The sequence below is a fragment of the Dendrobium catenatum genome, unplaced genomic scaffold, assembly GCF_001605985.2.
Source record: "Dendrobium catenatum unplaced genomic scaffold, ASM160598v2 fragScaff_scaffold_1680, whole genome shotgun sequence".
Classification (NCBI taxonomy): Eukaryota; Viridiplantae; Streptophyta; class Magnoliopsida; order Asparagales; family Orchidaceae; genus Dendrobium; species Dendrobium catenatum.
The window spans coordinates 1,413,199-1,435,681 of NW_021320142.1; the positions used below are offsets into that span (position 1 = coordinate 1,413,199).

Consider the following 22,483-nt stretch of genomic DNA (forward strand, 5'->3'; position numbering starts at 1 on the left):
CTGATGTTGGTGGGGACCATATCCATGAAACAAGTTTTGGAGGAGAAGGGGCCACTCAATTTCGTACAATGGTGACATGGACGACCACCGGCATTCTGAACGGCACATCTTTTGCCGTGTTCAATTTTATTTTTTATTTTGAAATGACTTTACACTGCATGAAATTCAGCTTTTTGCGGCGGATTAGGAAATTAGTCGCAAATCCTGGCTAGCGGAGGATTTCAAGCCATGATTTGCGACATTAAATTTAGCTTTGTGTATTATTGTTAGTGCTATTAGAGACTCCAACATCAAGTTCAAATTTCTTGATTTTTTTTTTTTTTATCAATTTGAAAATCCATTTGGCTAAATACCTCATCATCCTCTTTTCCTTTTCCTTTGTTATGAAAGGATTACAACAGAAACAATATGCAATTTATTTATATTGTACTAACCAACCATAGTATCTATCAAACCAATTTGGATTGAAACATCTATTTTTTATTCCCGCATAAACAAAAATTGGCTTCTTGCATAATTTGGGGTTTAACCTATAAAGCTGGTCAGCGATCTTGCGGCTGTAATGAAAGTCAACAATTAAGGCATCACAATTCACAAGTGAGTTAGCATCAACCCTATAACAACTCAAACTCTTAACTTTTGAGTTATTACCCACTTTGGCCTAAGAGCATCGCGATTTTGTTATATTGATGTAACTTTCCAATAGGTCACCAATCCCAGATTTACTCTGGGATGAGCACGCTTAACTGCGGAGTTTCTTAATAAAATTCTGACCATTACATCAAAAGATGCATCGATGTTTAAGAGTTTAGCTTCTTTATTTAAGGGATTTCACAATCTCCTGCATTTAAGTAATTAACGTCCTTGTCAGCATATTTATCCTAGAGTCATCCACTAGGAAGATAAGATTCTAGAAGTGGCCCCTATAAGTTCTAGTGGTTATCCCCACAACGTAACACTTTGTTCCATACATGGTTCAAAAGGTGGCTTTCATGGTGTAGTACTTTGTCTTGTTTGACACTTAGTTTTCATATTTTAGCTGTGTATTGCTCTGATACTATTTATAATAGTCCAAACTTTTAACTATTGAGGTTTATCCACTTCTTAAGGGCCTCATAGTTTTGTCATATTGGTGTAATTTCCCAGGAGGTCATCCATCCTAGGATATCTTTGGAATGAGCATGCATAACTGCAGAGTTTCTTAATGAAATTCATACCATTACTCCAAAGACGCATTGTTATTTAAGTGTTTAATTTCTTTTTACTTAAATAGTTCACAATCTCCCCCACTTAAATAATTGAAGTCTTTGTTAGTATCATTATCCCAGAATTATCCACTAGGCAGATAGGATTTTAGAGGTGGCCCCTACAAGTTAAGGAGATGACTCCTGCCACGTAGTACTTTGTCCCATACAAGATTCAAAAGGTGGCTCTCATGACGTAGCACTTTATCTTGCATGACTCTTATTTCCCATCTTCCGACTGATGTGTTACTCTGATACCATTTATAATAGCCCAAACTCTGAACCAATGGATATTGTCCGCTTTGGCCTAAGGGCCTCATGATTTGGTCATGTTGCTGTAACTTCCCAGGAGGTCACCCATCCCAAGATTTCTTCGAGATGAGCACGCTTAACTGCAGAGTTTCTTAATGAAATTCTGACCATTATACCAAAAGGCGCTTCGATGTTTAAGAGTTTAGATTCTTTTTACTAAGGGGTTTCACAATCTCCACTTAAGTAATTGATGTCCTTGTCAGCATCTTTATCGGAGAGTCCTCCACCAGGTAACTAGGATTTTAGTGGTGCCCCCTACAAATTCAAGTGGTGATTCCCGCCATGTAGTACTTTGTCCCATACAGAGTTCTATTGGTGGCTATCATGGCATAACACATTGTCTTTTATGACACTTAGTTCCATCTTCAGCTGATGTATTGTTCTGATACCATATGTAACTACCGAAATTCTTAACTATTGGGATATTGTCCGTTTTGGGCTAAGGGTTTCACGATTTTGTCCTGTTGGTGTAACTTTCCATGAGGTCAACCATCACATCACAGGATTTCTTCATGATGAGTATGCTTAACTGTAAATTTTCTTAATGAAATTCCAATCATTACACCAAAATGCGCCTCGATGTTTAAGAGTTTAGCTTCTATTTACTTAAGGGTTTCACACCATAGTTGCCGACAAGGTTCCTTTTGTTAGATTGGGTCGACTACCTCCTCTGACTAAGTAGACTAGGGACCATGACAACCCAAGATGACGTATCATGTGATTTTGATCGGTCCCATCATCATTGTCCCATCACCCGCTTTTAAGTTTATGGTGACAAATTTCAAATCGTAAATTCCAAAATTCAAAATTAAGTTCAAACGCTAAAATTGGTTATAATTATTGCAACCTATTTAACAACTAGCCTTAATCAAATATTTTCTCTTGTAATAGGGAGGGGTAATTAATCATACGGGCTTGCTTTTACCTATGGGAAACCAAAACTCAAATCATAAAGTCCTCGCAAAAAGAGGACCAAATCTCTATGTGGTGTCTTATCAAAACTCAATTTACCTTCCGAAAATTTACCCTGGAACCTAAATCCATTAAAACTCTCTCCATAAAATAAAAAAGTGGTACGGGGAGGCCTGGACGCGAATTTTTGGAGCCCATGAATACTGTCCTAAAATTCACTTCAGCTTTAGCTTGTTGAGTGCTAAAATCTTTTTATTGGTGATGCCGCGCCTCTAAAAAGCAGTTATTAGTCTTTCCTAACATTTCAAATAATTATTATGATTATAAAAACCCAGTTTTTCCTACATTCTAGCATCCCTTATAATTTATGTTCCCTGATCTGGTGGGCTTAGCTGGTTTAATCCTTTGCATTATACGTCGACGAGAGTTAATTTTTCCATTGTAAGTTCTTGGAAATCAGTTTTAGTTTGAATTAAGCAGAGATAGAAACAGACGGTCCATGAAATTCTTACGAATATAGTCTAAAAGTGTGTGCTGATAAGTTTTAAGATTAGTCAAGGTCTGAAATGAGAGAACGAAGACTTGTGAAATCGTTATGCCTTAATATGCATTAGCATATTCAAATTGTTTTTTGTTGTTTACAAGACTCTTATTTATGCCTAAATATGTGAATTGTATATTTGATTTGTTTATTTATTGTTACATGACTCTTATTTAAAGTGGAAGTACTCATTTTTTATATGGAAGAATTCCATGAAAGAGTGCTACTTTTGTCTTCTTCAGTATCATACACAGGCTTCTTTTTTCTAGGTAATCTTGTAATCTTTCGGAATTTATTGTTGACATGCTAATCTACAGATATGAGTACTATTTTGCCCTACTACGTGATTTCCCTGAACTGCAGTTCACCCTAAACGGAGGCATCACTTGCATCAATCAGGTAAAAATTACATCAGGGTTTGATTTTTCATGTCGTATATCGTGGGAACACTCCTCTAGGGTTTTCACCCATATATTTTCCTTTTGCATCAATTTTCTTTTAATTCAACTCAGCTTTATGTGCCACTTCCTTTTTTTGAAGAACTTCCTTCACTTTTGCCACCTAATTAGCTAATTATGTTATTTTTAGTTTTGTTTTATGGTGTGAAATACTGTTCTTCTGCCATTTAATGCTAATTGCTCTTAGATCATTCATGAAAAACAATCTGCTATATATCATAATCTTACACAGCCCGCAATGATCCTTGGATTGAGATGGGCTTAATGAAAAACCTTTTCTCAACATTGGATGATGTGGGCAATAGCATATATGTATAATCCTTTATTGATAATTGTGCGGAATAATTTGTGGATTGATGGCCTTTTAAGGTTTCTATTTGGTTTTTAAAGAGGCCTTTCAAGGTTCAAGCAATATTGTTTGTTCTTGAAGGTTCAACGGAGCTAGATGTTGTATAATTGGAGAGATGGTATGGTGATTACTGGTCAGTGAGAAAGATTTATGAAACAATAAGTAGATTGATGATAGTTAGAATTATTCCTCTTTCGTGAATGATGACTTCCTCTTCTTATTTCCCTTGTCATGTCTTATAGTTCCTTTTCATTTCCTTTTGTTGGAATTAATTCCACCTTTTCTTGATTGCTCGAGTAGAGAGAAAAAAAAGCTAGGGGAGAGAGAGAGATAGAGAGAGAGAGAGAGAGAGAGAGAGAGAGCTTTGAGAGTATTTTGTATGAATACTTAATTTCTACTTACCATGATAAATTAACTACAAAGGTGGTTTATGGATTTCAAAGAGATCTAAAAATTCCTGCTTCAATTTAAATCTAAACCTAATTTTATGCATATTTTGTTGGCAACTATCTTTTTCATGCATGAAAATAGATTTTTTTTTTATTATTATTTTTTTCATGCATGAAAATAGATAAATTTCACGTAGCTAGTTAATTTCATATGTTTCTTATACTTATTCTTTTTTAAAATGAATCTCAATATTTATTTATTAGATTATTACTAAAATGATGTTGGATGAGCATGGTTTTGCCTCCTCTGTTGGTTTGGTCTATCTATATGTGTTTCTATGATCCATATATCCTTAGTTTGTTTAACATAATCTGTGTTTTGTTAGCTTCTTCTTGTCGCATTCCCCCTGTTCCACCTATAGGCTCAACTAGCTGAATGAGCCAAGCCCATTGTCACAGGCATGTTTGCTGGATCGTGGCTCTCCTTCCCTCTGGTTCATTTGCTCTTGTAATTTAGTATGAAGATGTGGGGAGCCCCCTCCCATCAACTTGATCATGGTTTATGACTGTTTGAACCTTCTTTGGCCTTCATAATTTAGGAAGTTGTCAGCAATAATTAGAATGAAAATATTAAAGTAGATGAGCATGATTATTCGTTAAATTTATGCCTCAACATATGAAGTGGATGACATTAGAATTTGGTTCCACGCTCCAAGGATTCATGTATGAAATATTTAGAGCCTTGGGAGGCCCCAAATATTACACATGAGGGAAATATGCATATTTGTTGATTTTGTGTTTCAACAATAGAGATAGATAACTTAGAGTTTGGTTTTAAGATCTAACGATTCATGTAATGCTACTGTTTGAAACTTTTGGAGGCTCCAAACATCATGCGTGAGAAGGAAGAGATGATTGCTTATTGATTTTGTGCTTCCACAAGCAAGGAGTGAAATGAACCTAGGATTTTGATCATAAGGTTATAAGATTCATGCAACCTAACACATTTAGTTTTGAAGAAACTCAAGTATCATGCATGAAGAGGATGTGCATGAGAAAGAGAACTCCCTATACCTCTATGAATGTTTGGATTCATTTGGAGAAGGGAAATGTTGATTTCCTAATGCTTAGGAGAGTTTTCTAAATCCATTTTTGCATGATTTAACTCATTGGAAGCTTAAGAGAATTGCAAATCTTTTAGGATTTGTTCAATTGCTTAGGACTTCATTACACTTGTCTTTTCAATTTGTAAATCATACAAAAAATAAGCTTAGTTAATTTCTAAGTGTAATGGAGTATTTAGCTATTGGCTTTTGAGCGCCCATGAAACACTCCAAATTAATTTCACAAGCACCTAGAATTAAATGAGCATATTTAGGATATTTGCAAGTTTAGAAAATTTAGTGATCCTAACAAGAGGCCTATAAAGCATTGCTTTTAGTTCATGATAGGATGGGAGGCATACACCTGAGATTTTGGAGGGGACTTCAATCAATTTTGACATGATTTGAGTTATGTATTTGCTTCTACGAACTATATCAATTTTTGTCATAATTTAGTATGTCGAAAGCATGAGGGTGAGTTTCCAATCTCTAGAGATTATGCATGTTAGAGGAAGGGATTATTTGTTAGGACCTCTACGAGCTTTGCAAAATATCTGAACTGAATTTGATTAACTCTACTTGCTTTAATACTTACAAAGTGAAGCTTTGAAGGTTCATGTAAGTACTATAACAAGTTACCAACTTTCCCAAGTTAGTCACATGCGTTTCGAACATTTAAACAAACTATAGCCTATCCACAACCTCTAGCAAATGCAAACTCCTAATGTCAACATCAATTTTGCCATGATATACGGTTTTAGGAAACAAAAATGCAACAAGTGACTCTTACATTTGGATCCTACATATTGACATTCAATTTGAGATTAAATGACAATGTCTAACTTAAGGCATGATCATAGGCGACGGTTAGGGAAGCAAAATGAATGCTAATACATGCATTTGGGGGTTGTTGGACACAAATCCGGCCACCCTATGCCTGTCAGCATGCCTCTTTGACTCTCACAAGAGAGAAAACGAGCGGCCGCTGTTTTGCAGAGAGGACAACGAATGGAAGGTTTTGGGGAAACAAAAATCAAAGTTTCTAAAGGACCTATGGCTTTGGAAGCGTCGACCATACAACCATTGGCTTTGGGACCTAGGTTTTGTTAAGTTTCAAGGGTTTTACCTCACCAGGTTGTCATGGCGCAAATCACAATGCACTTGCCTTGTCAAAAGGCAAGAAAATGAAGGAATGGAGGAGAAAACTGCTGCTCAAGGTTTCCAAGCAGCTGTCTTAACCGTCACTAAGCTTCCGGATGCCGATTTGGGCGGCAAGGAGTCGTCGAAGTTGAGGAAGGAGGAAGAAGAACTCTCCTACAACAGTTAAACAACCTTTAATCACTTCACCAACCTCTCTATCCTCTTTATTTTGTTCAACAAGAAGAAAGAAACAGCCCTATGCTTCTTTGTCTAGGAAGAAGGCAACAACAAGCATAGGCCGCAAGCATATAGGACCCCTGTTTGATCCTTTGGCCCTACTCAAACACACGAACAGGGCGATCAAACTCGTTTCCTCCTCTTCTCTGCTGGATCGGACACACAGAAGAGTCAAACGGTAGGACCGCACGAATCAGAGAAAAAAGGAAACGAAAGAAGCTTTTTTCTCCTGTCTCTGGGTTGGACATGCAGAACAGACGAAGTCAAGTGGCGTCCTCGTCCATCTCCCGCCTCTTTATACGTCAAACGAGGCCTGCTCGCTGATCTTTTGTATTGTTTGCATCTTGCTTGGTAATCATCAAGAAACTCTTAACTCTTCAAATTATGCACAAAACCCTAATCACATGCATGCATGAAAGCCTTCTATGAGAAGAAAAATCTTGGAACCTTAATTTCATCAAATCCTACATGTAATTCCCAAAACTATGTTTGAAAAGCCAAACTATCATGAAACCGTAGGGATCACATAAAAATCCACATCCTATTGGTTTAGTAAGTCTTTTGCATCATAATTCTCGGAGCAATAGTTTCACTATAAGATTCAATATCATGGGTAATCTAAGTTAAAGATTTTCTATCTATTCCACTAAAACCTATAAAAGGCTCGAAGAGAAGATGATAAGACTAAAGATGATGCTTTCTTATTTATTTATGCTTGCATCCTTTCAATATTCTTATTTATAGAGAGAGCAATACCTTTAGATGTTAAATTCCTCATATCATGTAAAAGCCCAACAAGATGAGTATCCATGATAACTTTAGTGCTTGTACCCAAGAGGACACAGAGTTGACCTAATGAATACCAAGGGGGACCATTAATGCACTGAAGTAGCTAGATGTGATTTGATACTGGAAAATGCAATTGTTAATATGGACGAAGAGATGAAGAGACTAAAAGACATTGCAGTAAGTACAACTTAGCAAAATAAGGAGATGATAATGGTCAATCAAGGCCAAAAAGATATTATTATTAAAAGTCCTTTATTGTATGTGCAATTATCCTTTACATAAAGACTAGTGTTGCTTCTTATGTGGGTGTTAAATCACTGTTGTGATCTAATTGATGGATGGGGGCTCTCCTAAGATGCTTAGAAGAGTAAGGCTATATTTGATTTATTTTATTTTATTTTTTGAGTAAGGCTATATTTGATGCAGTTTACATTTGAGTGGAATTAGGGTTGGGAAGAAGATAGTAGTCGATCAACCCAATTCCAACAAACAACCAGGATATAGAGCCGTAGGTTCTAACCTATATAATTTTCTCTCCAAAAGTCCAAATGATATGCAAGAAAAATTAAATTGAAGGTTAGGAAGTCTAGTTATGATCCGAAGAATTTTGTGATTTTTGGTGGAGGATTTATAATTTTTCATAATTTTTTTGTCATGACCCGACTCGAAAGCTCAAGTTAATGAGGCGAGAACAGACGGTCAGTCAGTTATTACATCTCTTTCAATAATATTAATTACTCAAAAGACTAATGTCCAAACTATAACTAAAGAGGCATTAAAATTAATTTTTCAATTTGAACATATAATAAACTAGTTTTTACCTATTTTAATGTGATCGTTTTCTTCTGTGCTGGAACTTTTCTCTTTCATTCATTTAATCTATAAGAGATTTATATGACATTTCAATTTAATAATTTGATTTTTTTTCATAATAAACTCAATGGACAATTGAAATTTATGGTATAACAATTAATTATGCATATAAGTAGTCATGTTCATTTGTCAAACTTTTCATTTAACATACATATAAATATTTAATATAAATGTAGATCCAAATTCTATTACTTTAAATAAACTTTATTCCTTTTCCATTTTATTTATTATAGGAGCACCGTCATATTTTGTAGCAACGAAGGTACAATTATTTTCATTTTCACTTTTTATTTTCTTTCCAATTTAACGTGCATGGGTACGTTGCATCTTCAGCTAGTAATATAAAATGGTGAACTCTTGTATTTGCATGCATATGCCTTTTCCCTTTTAATATTTTCTTTGACATATTATAATTCATTTTTCTTTGCATATGCATATCATTTCGTATAAATATCTTCTATATTTGTGTATATCATATTATTATATTAATTTCTTAATATTCTTCTATATAATGCATGATAGATACTTTAGAATTTAATTAGTATAAAGACATGATACATAATCAAATTATTTCATCGAAACAAATTGGAAAAAAGCATAACTGTTATAAAATAATTGTATTCACCCACTTTACTTCTCTTTCATGTGTTGGCGCTCTCCCAAATTCCTTTAGACTTATATGACATTCTTTAATGTAACACCTGAAGTTATGTATATAATTACATGAATCTTCATAGTTATCTTAAAATTGCAGTTTCATTAATTTTAATTAACTCATCATTGCTTGGCTCTTGTGTTTTGTCACAGCTCAATAGTTAAATTTTCTTCCCTATCCAAAATAACACTACTTGGCATTAAATATCATTAAACCCAAAATCTTGAAGAAATGAAATATTATCAAATTATCATCAAACATGTTAGATGTCGTCAACAACAATATCAATGTCGAACTCCTCTAAGCTAATAAACTATATTTCTAATCGCATTGTATATAGTATTTCCTGAAATTGATTGAAAATTTTACTTTTTTAACTTACACAATTTACCTCAATTTTGCTTCTTGTTGAGTTAAAATCATATGAATCGCGGCCTATTATTTCTTAGTTTTTGTTGAATATAGTAACAATTTGCTTAATAAAAAATTCTTTACTCATGCAAATTAGATCAGGAAAATTAGAAAATCCTAATTCCTCATAAAAAAAAAACTCTTTCTCCTTTGTCTCTCTTAAGCACACGAACTATGCTTCCCTCAACTTTCTCCAAAACCTGAAGAATAAATAAATAAAACAATAAAATACTTACCTATTTTTAGCAAAAGAATTATAAACTCTTCTTATGTGCATAATTTTCTTCTTCCGCATCCGAATTCTTCTCTTCTCCCTCAATTTCTTTTTCTTTATTTTTGTCATTGCATCCTCTCAATCATAGCCTTCTTTCGTTCATGAATTTCATAGAAGAGAGTGTACTCAAATTATTACACATGAAGAGTCGCGTCTGTTGCTCGCTTGATCATATTGCTTCGTTTGCTCGCTCGTTCGACTGTTCACTCGCTCGCTCTGCCTATTTTTCCGCTCACTGAATCCTTATACGTAAGTGGACCAGTTTGATTGAACCAATCTAGCCGGTTCTTACAGTCTCCCCTTATAAAAATTTCTTCCTTGAAATTTAAATGAAGAGTAATTAGACATACCTTAGTTGAATAATTATAGATATTGAGCTCTAATTTCTGATTCTTTCTCTCATGAGGGCTCTCATTCTATCCCATGCTTCTATAAAATCCGCATAAATGATATCTCTTGATTTTTTATTCGTCTTACATCATATTAGTATTTTTTCTAGTTCTTCTACGTATCTCAAATCAAGCTGTAACTCAAATGATTCTAGCAAATGTTGGTCATTAAAAGAGAAGCATAATACTAAGTTAAGTGTGGCAGAGATGAGCATGCTCAGGTGGATGAGTGGCTTTACCCTTAGAGATAAGATACGAAATGAGCATATACGTGAAAAGGTTGGAGTAGCTCTAGTAGAAGATAAGATTAGAGAGAGTCGCCTTAGATGGTTTGGTCACATAAAACGGCGGCCTTCCGATGACCCGGTTAGGAGAGTAGAGGTATTAGATTTGACTTATGTTAAGAAAGGTAGGGGTAGACCTAAAAAGACTTGGTTAAAAAATATTAGAAATGACCTTTCTTTATTAGATTTAAACGAGAATTTGACTTTTAATAGGACACAATGGAGAAAAATGATTCATGTAGCCAACCCCACGTAGTGGGATAAAGGCTTGATGTTGTTGTTGTTGTATCTGATATAAATTTTCAAAGTGCAGATATATAAAAAATATTGTGTATTCCTTGCATATGCTCTAGTGGAGTAAACCTATAAGCTATTTTTCTAATCCTTTTAATAATTTCAAAAGGTCAAACAAATCGTGAGCTTAATTTCCCTGCATTTCCAACATGCTGTACACCTTTCATTAGATTAACTTTAATAAAAATAAATTCATCAATTTCAAATTCAATTGATCTGTACTTTGCATCATAATATTTTCGTTGTCTATCATACACTGCCTTCAATATGTCTTTGATTACTTTAATTTTATTAGTAGCATCATCCACAAATTCAGTACCAATCACTTTTTTTTCCTATCTCTTCCCAACATAAATTTGTCCTTCATTTTCTCTCATATAGGATTTCATATACTGCCATTCTAATACTTGATTGAAAACTATTATTATAAGTAAATTCTATTAAAGGAAGATGAAATTCTCAATTTTCATCAAAATCCAATACACATAACCAAAGTAAATCCTTCAAAGTTTGAATTGTCTTTTCTGGTTGCTCATCGCATTGAGGATGACGTGCAGTGCTGAATGTCAATCCAGTACTCAATGCTTCTTAAATCTTCTTCTATAATCTAGAGATAAATATAACATCTCTATTAGATACTATAGATTTTTGCATCCCATGTTATCTCATAATTTCATAAACATATTCTTTTGTTAATTTTACCATTGAATCAGTCTGTTTGATTGGTAAAAAATAAACAGACTTTGTCAATTGATCCAAAATATCTCATATAACATCATGGCTCTGTCTTGATTTAGGTGATCCAATTACAAAATTTATTACAATTTTATCCCATTTTCACTTCTGTATTGGTAAAGGTTGTAATTGTCTACCTGGATTTTGATGCTATGCTTTAATCATTGGATAAGAAATACATTTTGCTTCAAATTCTGCGATACTTCTTTTTAATCCTGGTCACCAAAATACATTTTGCTCCATGCATGCTTTTGATCGGTACTCATAAGCACTTTACACGATTGCCTCATGTTCAAACTCTATGCATTGCATGCTTTGCTCATGATTTTTTTAAGATTGTTTGCCCTTGTTTTGTGCCCCCTGTCTATCATGCACGCGTGATTTGGCAATCGTTTTCTCTTGCGCGAATGTGAACGAGTGCAATGTATGCTCTTGATCACTTCTTGACACTGACGTTTCATGTCATGGGCATCTCACACTTCCTTTTCTTGTGCGTGGTTAAAGCTCACTCTTGATCCCTTCAACAGTTAGGCACACCTCAAATTTCCATCTTCAACTATTTTCTCACATACAATGGATTTCTGTTCTTCCTGTTAGGTTGCCACCTCCTATTTAAATGGCTCCTTGTTTCCTAGTTGCTCCTCACCTAGTTTCCTCTCCTTTGGAAGCTTTGTCTCTAGTGCCCGCCTTCCTCATTTCTTTGCAAATGATGTTGGTGGCTTTAATGTTTTAGGCATACATTGCTCTCGATCCAACCACTTTTCCTTATTTTTCCACCAAGATACAATGGAAATTAAACAATAAAAGCAATCCACTTATCAAGACAAGCCTACTCTCATCTTAAATGATGGCGAGATTCCTATGCTTGCTAGACCACTTTTTCTCAATTGTTGGCAAATTCTCTATGGGACAACCCAACCTAGAGGTAATATGTAAATTCATGCCTTATGTACATGACTATTTCATTGGGCCTATTGACCATAATTATATTATTATAAAACTTTTTTTAAAGGCAATCTATGCTAGAATTTTTAGGAGTTGTTACTTGTGTTGAAACACAAGATGGTTTGATCAAGTATTTTCCTATTTCAGCTGGATTGTATCAAGGATCAGCTTTAGGCCCATATCTTTTTACTTTAGTCATAGATGTTCTTACTAGACATTTACAAAAGGGTTTACCCTGGCGTATGTTTTTTGTTGATGTTGTACTTCTTGTTGATAAGACTACAGAGGTAGTTGAAAAAAACTTGAATTATGGAGGTTAACCTTGGAGTCTAAATATTTTCATTTGAGTAGATCTCAAATTGCATACATAGAGTATAATTTTAGTAGTAATATATCTAGTGGTGGGATTGTGACATTGGGTGATCAAGCCATTAAAAAGAGTGTATATTTTAGATATCTCTGATCTATTGTTCAAAGCAATAGTGAAATAGATGTGAATATTATTAATAGAATTCAAGTTGGATGGTTGAAGTGGAGAATGCATCAAGTCAGTTGTGTGATAGAAAAGTACCCCTCAAACTTGAGGGATTTATAAGATGGTGGTAAGGCCTGAACTGCTTTATGGCTCAAAGTATTGATCATTAAAAGAGAAGCATAAAATTAAGTGTTGCACAGCTGAAGATGCTTAAGTGGATGAGTGGTTTTACACTTAGAGAAACAATGCGAAATGAGTATATACGTGAAAAAGGTTGGAGTAGATCCATTGGAAGATAATATTAGGGAGAGTTGGTTTAGATGGTTTAGTCATATAATTCATTGGCTTTCTGATGAGCCGGTTAGAAGAGTAGATGTATTAGATTCGGTCTATATTAATGAATGTAGATGTAGACCTAAAAAGACTTGTTTAGAAAGTATTAGAAATGTTCTTTTTATTAGATTTAAATGAGAATTTAACTCTTGATAGGATATAATGGAGAAAAACGATTCATGTAACCGACCCCATGTAGTGGGATAAAAACTTGATGATGTTATTGTTGATCATATTTTGTTAGTGACTTTTTTATTCATATGCAAGTATCTAGAGTTTCAAATTAATGGTGGATATAAGGTTTCAAACAATGTTTAAAATTGCGTATTCGGGTATTGAGGCATTTTTCATTCGTGAGGCGAGGCGCAAGCCTCAAGACGTTTTGAGGCGTAAGCCTCAGAATCAAAAGATTGCGTAAACATAAAATGATAATTTTTTTATATACTAATGAGTGAATAATATAAAACATAAAAAAGCATAAGATATGAAGTGAAATCAAAATATCCCAATAATAAGACAACATGAAATATAATTCAACTCAAAATTCCATCTTTCCCAGTCAATATTCTTTTCATTAAAATATAATTTCAATTTCCAAAAATAAATAGCAATGACATATCACATAAGAACTCATAAGTCATCAGCACTGTCATAATTAAGGGGTTTTTCATTTGAATCATCATTATGATTACTACTCTCTCCCATTCCTCCTCTCCTATAGAGTCCAATGTCGGGCATTTACTTCAAGATTTATATAAGTTTTAATATATATAGCGTGAGGCGTAAGCCTCATGCCAGTGAGGCGAGGCGGGCCTCAAGGTGGGCCTCAACCAAGTTGAGGCGCAAGCCTCATAAAAAAAACTCGAGGCGTAAGCATTGAGGTGTTTTTTACTGGAATTGCGCAAAGGCGGGCCTCAGAGCCTCAAATTGCGCAATTTTAAACCATGGTTTCAAATTCAATTCACAAGAAGGGACAGGAATTAAAAAAAAAAAATCTATCACTACTTTGTTTTCATAAGGCTAAAGTAAAAATATCTAAATGGGTATTTTTGTATCTTCCATGATCTATGAGCTGGTCTTCATGTTTTATTTTTTTGGGGCTTCTGTTGTTCTTTCTTCTCTAGTAATTCTTAGTAGTTGCCCATTAAGTACTCATATCATTATTTGGTTATAGTAGTTTGCTTTACATGAAAAACATTGGTGGCAATTTTGACTACTTCTGATATAGCTTATTTTTAAAATTGTGAATCAACTTTGGATCCTGCCTTCTCGGGTTAGCTCAATGATTAAGATTGACTCCAGACTTATAATTAATGATCCGGACTCACAAGCTTTTTTTCTTCTCTTGATTTTATTCCTGCTATAGGGGACATGGGTAATTTAGATTCTTTCTATTGCTTTTGATGTTAGCATTTCTAGCATACAAGAGCTGGTGGATAAGAAGTTTCAAATTCTATATTCAGGAGGAAAGAAAACGAAGAAAGTATATCACAACTCTTCAAAATATACCAGGCTTTAAGTCAAATGTTTTTAAGGAGGGCTCTTGGGGTTCTTCTGTTGTGCTTGTTGGTTCATTTGTCACTTGTTAGCCTTGTTTATTTTTTAGTTTTTTTTTTCTCCTCTAGTATTATTATTTATTTTCTTCACGTTGTACTCTTTTCATTTATTGCTATTAATACTTGTTTTTGCTTTAAAAAAAAATTGGGATATAATAGTTTATTCCAGATCATTTCTTAAAATTGCATCTCCATTTCAGGTTGATGCAGCAATAAGGCAAGGGGCAAGTGGTGTCATGGTTGGTCGTGCTGCTTATAATAAGTATTAACTATTTATGCTAAATTTGAAGGATTTTAACATTTTTCTAATGATTTCATTACAGTTGTAGGACATCTTGGATTTCACGGCAATTAACTACGCAAGTTTTTTTGTTGAACTTACAATGTATATTACTACTACTATACTTTTTATTTATTAATTCATTAATAATTTTGAGGAGAATATTATTAAGTTTTATAGTCCAAGAGACTTAGCTGCATGTTGAAGTGCCAACATTTTCTTTGTCTTAAGTTCTACACAATATAATATTTGCAACAGCTCATTGATTTATTTTTATTTTGATGTTATTTTGATGGTTCAAAACCAAGATTTTTAGGAAGGGGCTATTTGAAATTTTGTGTACCAAGGCTGGTTGTGTTGTGTATGCAAAAGGAAGGTTTATTTAGTAAGAAAAAGCTCTGGGAACATTGGTGGGAAAGTGTTGGTTTTGATAGGCGGGCAATCAATTAGTCACTATGGCATGAGATTATTGGTAGCCTTGGACATAAGCATAGGCAAAGAAAGAAAAATAAGCGTGGGTTGATCTGATGGTTGATAGGTACTGGTTTGGAACATTACATGAAACTGATGAAAGCTTCGCTGGACCTGGTCTATATCAAATATGAGTATCAAATCATATCTTATATTTGTCCTAAATATATCTTTTGCTATGTAATTCATTTATTTTTCTCATTTATGGAATACGGTGAAGCTTGCAGATATTGTTTTTGTTTCTATTGAAGCAGAAAGATAAGCTTTAAAAATCTTCCAAGCTTGAAGTTTGGGTTGGTTCAGGTCCAACTCTAGCTTTAGCAATGACCAGGTTTATGCATGCTATGTTATACATTGATTTCACACTCACACTGGCAAAATTTATTTTTTCTAGTGATGAATGAGATAGTAACATGATTAATATGCTGATTTTTTTCCTATAGTATTCATATGATTATATTGGTGCATTATTTTCTATTGCTGGCCCCTTTGGATTCCTTTTATCTATTCAAGTTGATCTACATTTATCGAATTATAATCACTTCTTGCATATCATGCAATATGATTATAATGTAATGTATCTAAATTCATGCGTATGTTGTGATGCAAGTGTTGACCTCATTTTTGGATGAGGTCATGTTTTTCTATCCTAGTGTAGAAGACACATGTAGGATTCCCTCCAGGTGGACTCCTGATGACATAGGGTTGACCCAACATAGAGCACCAATAAGCATTTAGAGATGCCTTCCGATGACTCTAGATAAAATTGATAGAGTCGTCTTCAACAAATCGAATCCCATCGACCCCTTAATGTCGATCGAGTCAAAACCAATTTGATTTCAAATGATTTGGCATAATTTCAAATGTTAAATCACTAATTGCAAACTCTAACCCTAAAACAAAATAAAAGATACTTGATTACAACTTTTAACCATAACCGAAAACTAAAACCCTTAGTTAGGGAATAAAATAACCGACATCAGAACATCGACTGATATCTCAAACCCCGTGATTTACATCAAATCATTTGAAGCCAAATTGGTTTTGACTATATCGACATTAAGGGGCCGACGAGATTTGATTTGTTGAAGAAGAATCTATCAATTTTACCTGGAGTCATTGAAAGGCAGTAAATGCTTATTAGTGCTCTATGTTGAGTCAATCCTATGCCATAGGGAGTTAACCTACCGGGAATCCTACATGTGCCTTCTACACTAGGGTAGGATTACCTAAATGCTAGGAAGAGATGATAGAAAGCTCAGACCTCATTCAAAAATGAGGTCAACAACAAGTAAGCTTATAAGTCAGTAATTATCTTTGTCGATGATGAACTATGAACGTGCTTAAAATTATGGAAGTGCTTGTGTTTCCCAAACTTGCATTTGAAGTCATGTTATTGATTACTTAACTAACTCATCACCATTATTGATGTGACTATTCCCTTTTTCACATTCATGGGAAGAGGTTCTATGCATCTAATTTGTTTTACCAATTTCGAAATTTAAAAGCAATTTATATTATCCTGAACCTGTGATGCACCGACACTTCTCCTCAAAGAGTCGTGCAGTGCCCGACACTACACACGTTTGACACGCTTCCGACATATGTTGGACACACAAAATATGTGTCCGATTAAAAATATTGAATACAAATTGGGCACGCGTGTCTTAAATATTTTATAATTTTTTTAAAATATAAAACTAAATTTCTTATTTCCTATCTACAACACCAAATTAGTTGCCCGCACTAAATACCCCATTTATTGAATATTCTTATTTTAATTTCTCTTTGGTGGGTCGCGACTTTTGTTTTACAACAATGCCCGATATCATCTCAACATTGATGTCTAACGTCATTATAACATCGACATTTCAAAACTATCTCAACATCAAAGTTTGACACTGTCTTGACATTGATATTCGATGCTAGTAATTTCTACACCGACAACTTGACATCTCATATTTTTCCTATGTCGTCTTAACATCGACGACCAATGCCCTCTCAACATCGATGACAGATGCCCTCTTAACATTGAAACCGATACTTACTGCATAACATTGATACCGACTCTCGACAGTATTATCGTCTCCTCTCTCGATGCCTGAAACACGGCATCGACGCCCGACTCTCAATATCGTAATATTAATCATTTTAAGCACAAATTCTAGTTAAATGATTTATTATTTCTAAATTATTTTTAAGATTATACTTATTCAATTTTTATACACTATTTCTTAAATATAAAAATTATAATACCGTGTTCAACTCGTGTCTCGTGTCTATGTCGTATCATATCCATGTCGCCGTGTCAGTGTCTGTGAATCATAATCCTGAACTTAATGGAGAAGCTATTGCGCAGTAGTTAATTTTACCTCACAAATTGGAAATAACCCCTTATGATCTCTTTTGCTGCGGAAGGTAATGTAGCAGTTGATGAGTCCCAGTTCTAACTGTTCTCGGCAAACCTTTGTTTAGTTAGTTGATTGAATAGCTTAATTCATATCGTTATTGTTTTCTTTAGCTAAAAAAGAAAACATTTATAAGAAACCAATGGCCAAGTTCATACAACAAAATCTTAGATCTCTGCTACAGAAACCAAATCTGCAAAGAGCATGCTTAGACTTCAGGAATGGTTGTTAATTTTAAATGGTTAATCTGATGTTACTTCTCTAGAATATTGCATAACGTAGTGTATTTCATGTGATCGGGTTATTTGTTTTTACTTTTGATAGATAACTATTTTAGCACAATATCTGCAGCCCATGGTTTACTCTAGGACATGTTGATGTTGCAATATATGGTGTTCCCTTTCATAGATGTTCTCGGCGCCAGGTTCAGCGACAAATTTATCTTGTCAATTACTATTCATCTTCACTTTTCTGATTTTGTAGCGCATACGTCATTGTCTATAATTTTATTTTTACAGATCATCGAGCAATATCAAGAATATGCTGACTCTGTTATAGGAAAGTTTGGATCTAATAAACCAAATGTTAGGCAGCTTGTCAAGGTTTGTTACAAGATATCAAAAAACTTGTGTTCTTCAAATTTTGTCAATTTATTAGACGTAACTGAACGTATATGCACTTATGTGACTTTATTTTTTGCAGAATGCCCCTTTAAATTTGAAAACATGTAGTCCTGCTAGTACCATGCTTAAACATTTTGTTTATTTGGATGTTTCTGATGTAACTATATTTTCTCTTATTAGCAAATTTATGATCATATCCAATCCCCTTTACTTAGAGATTTTCTTTCACGCCATATGAAGCTCATTACTTCTTGATGATGTTCAAAGGCAGCATTCTTTCATAATTCTTATATAGTCAAGTTCTGAATTGTTTTTCATAATTATCTCTAAAATAGATCTTAATTTGTTTATGTTACATAGATTATTTTCATGTGCTCTAATTAGGTGAGAAATCCACTAAAAGCAAGTGAGAATTAGAAGAATGGCAGAAATATTTAGAAGATATTGGTCTTAGAATTATTAAAATAATGATTGAGTATATGATATACAATTCTAGTGGTTGTGATGTCACGACCCGACCCAGATACCTGATTAGACGAGGCGGGAACAAAAAGTCGGACAGTAGTAACAATTCAATTCATATTACTAAAAATTTTAACTTAAAATTTCTCCAAACAACTGAAGAACCACTATTACAAAATATTATATTCAATCTATGCATACTATTTTTGACAAACTAAACATTTACATCAGTTATAATTTACCTGTTTTCATTGTTGCGCCGTCTTCTATAGACATACTATTATCTTCAGCCATTTATAAATCTTTGGAGACTTAACCTAAAAATATTTATTTAATGGAATGAGTTTACAAAATAAACTGAGTGGGTAACTTCTATAACAATTAACATGTATGAAGTACAATACATATAACATTTGATATATGTCTATTCATTTAATATTTGATATACATTTCTTTTGTTCATTTCATTCCATTTATTTCTTTATACATATCATATTATATTCATTTATAAGTATGTATTTCTTTTCCCATTTAATTACTACATGAGTTCTATTTAAATATACCAAAGGTACAACCATTTTCTTTTTCTTTTCTTTTTCCATAACTTTTTTCTTTTTACATGCACGGGTACGTTGCTTCTCCAGTTGGCATCATATGGGGATGAACTCCTGTAAATTTGCATGCTTATTTTTTTCCCTTTTCCATTTATTTTTCATTCATTAATATATCATTTCTTTAATATATAGTTTCTAAATATATATAAGTATCATATATCTGCATAATTGCTTTCTAACTTTACTTTCTATTTCTTTTATATTTTTTTCACATATTCATGTCATCTTTACATACTTTATCATGATAATTGATGTATACTGTCATATATATATTTAAAGTTTACATTACTTTATTCATGCTAGACTCAAAATAAGCAAAACAATTATGTAAACACTTCTTTCAAAATAAACTGGGAAATAAAATAATGAAATGTCAAACAACTATCATTATGCACTTAATTTTTTTATTTTAATATTCGTCCAATATTGAAAATCTTTACTGTTCACAATAATATAATAATTTAATTATTATTAAATATCAATTAAATATCTCAATAAATATTTGATTTCTTCCACTAAATTTACCTCACAATATTCCTTTACTTTCTCCCAAATCTTCGTTCCTCCACCATCAAACCAAAGTCTATATACACTTGGATTCTTCCAACCTAAATTAAAATATATTTCTCATTATTTATTCAATAAAAGAAACGAGAAATGAAACATAACCTTAAACTAATCACTTTCCTTTCCTTAAGAAGGAATTTTCAAAGTTCAATTCCTTCTTCTTCCTTCTCTCCCAATTTCTTTCTCCTTGCTTTCAATCCCTTTTCCCTTATGAAAAATATCTCTTGCTTTAGATGAAGTAAAATAAGAGCATTTATGCGAAAATGGAAAGAAAAACTTAACAAACCTTCTTCCTTATTCTTCTCGGTCGTTCTTCTCGTTCATTGACATTTCTTCCAATTTACCACTTTAGTGATAAAAATGAAAAGTTGTTGGTGATTCTTATCCCTAAACCCGGTCACTTGCTAAAAATGGCGAAAAGAACTCTCTGAATCCTTCTGTGCACGGGTTTAGTCGTTCTTATCTCGTTCCGCCCTTCTGTTTGCCCATATCTATTTGCGGGATTATTAAAATTGGCTGACCGGTTCAATTGAACCGTTTGGCTCAATTGAACCGACCAGATGAACCAGTTATTACAATCTTCCTTATAAAAATTTTGTTTCCGAAGTTTGAATCAAGTATAAGAAAACATACCTTTAATTAAATGAGGATATTGTACTTTAATTTATGCTTCTTTCTCTCAAGTAGCATTTCTTTTTTATCCATGTTTCAATAAAATCTTTACAAAAGGTATTGTTATATTCCTCAGTTATTTTACATCATATTCCAGTATCATTTCAGGTTCATCAACATATTTCAAATCAGGCTGCAAGTCAATTGATTTGGACTGGATTCTCTTTGACTCATCTGACACATACTTTCAAAGTACTGATATTTGAAACACATTATGAATTCCTTGTATATGCATTGACAGATCCAATCTGTAAGCCATATTTCCAATTCTTTCAATGATTTCAAACGGACCTATGAATCGTGGGCTCAATTTTCTTGTCTTTCCAAATCGTTGCACACCTTTCATTGGATCGACCTTTAGAAAAACAAATCCTCCTTCACACTCAACTGGCTTGTGCTTTGTATCATAATATTTTCGTTGTCTGTCTTGTACTGCTTTTAGTCTATCTCTTATCAATCTGATTTTGTTAGTAGCATCATCTATCAGTTTAGTACCAATTATTTTTCTCTTCTGTTTCTACTCAACAAAATGGTGTCATGCACTTTCTTCCATAAAGAGTCTCGTACGATGTCATTCTAATACTAGATTGATAACTATCGTATGTAAATTCAATCAACAGTATGTGAGTCTCACAACTTTCAAAATCTAAAAAACATAACCTCAATAAATTCTCCAAAGTTTGAATTGTCCTTTATGATTGCCCATCTATTTGAGGATGAAATGTTATACTAAAATTCAATCTGGTACCCATAGCTTCATAAAATTTCTTCCACAAATTAGAAGTGAATCGGACATCTCTATCAGAAACTATTGATTTTAGAATTCCATGCAATCTCACAATTTCTTCAACATATATTTTTTCCAACTTCTCCATTGAATATATCTGGTTGATTGGTAATAAATGAACTGATTTGGTTAATCTGCTATAACAACCCATATTGTATTTCGACTCTGCCTTGACCTAGGTAATCCAATTACAAATCCATTGCAATGTCTTCCCATTTCCACTCAGGTATAGGTAAGGGCTGTATTTGACCACTTGGCTTTTGATGATCAGCTTTAACCATCAGACAGAGAATACATTTTGTTACAAATTCTACAACATTCCTTTTTAATCCTAGCTAGCAAAAAATCTTCTCAATTCTTGATACATTTTTGTACTACCTGGATGATTTTCATATCTTGAGAGGTTAGCTTCATGAATATATGTTCTCTTAAATTATCAACATTTGGAACACAAATCCTGCCTTTATACTTTAGTAGTCATTCTCCATCAATTACAAAATTCTCTAATTATCATACTTGCACTTTCTTTATGATGTCTTGAACTTTTTTATCTTGAGACAGTGAATTGAGTACTCTATCCTTTAAAATAGATTGGATCACCAGCTGATTTAATAACATATCTTTAGTCTCTTTCTGATTGACCACTAAAATCTCAAGTTTTTTCATGTCTCTGATTATTTGTTCCTGGTGGGTGATTAACCAATTTGCATATCCAAGAGTTTTTCTGTTAAGTGCATCTGCAACTACATTTGTCTTTTCAGGATGATACTATATATCCAAATCATAGTTTTTGATAAGCTATAACCATCTTCGCTGTCTCAAATTAAGTTCTTTTTGATTTAAAATGTATTTGAGTCTCTTATGATCTGTAAATACTTCACATCCAACTCCATATTAATAA

The 22,483-nt window shown here is 33.5% G+C and overlaps 1 protein-coding gene across 3 annotated transcripts in view; it reads left to right on the forward strand.

Annotated features, from left to right (window-relative positions):
• LOC110106874 (tRNA-dihydrouridine(20/20a) synthase) overlaps positions 1–22,483 on the forward strand; it is a 49,944-nt gene that overhangs the window by 14,050 nt on the left and 13,411 nt on the right. For all 3 annotated transcript variants that reach the window (XM_020836940.2, XM_020836938.2, XM_020836942.2), the window contains 4 exons: positions 3,327–3,408; positions 14,899–14,960; positions 18,209–18,281; positions 18,376–18,459. In XM_020836940.2, coding sequence (XP_020692599.1) covers positions 3,327–3,408; positions 14,899–14,960; positions 18,209–18,281; positions 18,376–18,459 — 301 coding nt within the window. The remainder of the gene's footprint in view (positions 1–3,326; positions 3,409–14,898; positions 14,961–18,208; positions 18,282–18,375; positions 18,460–22,483) is intronic.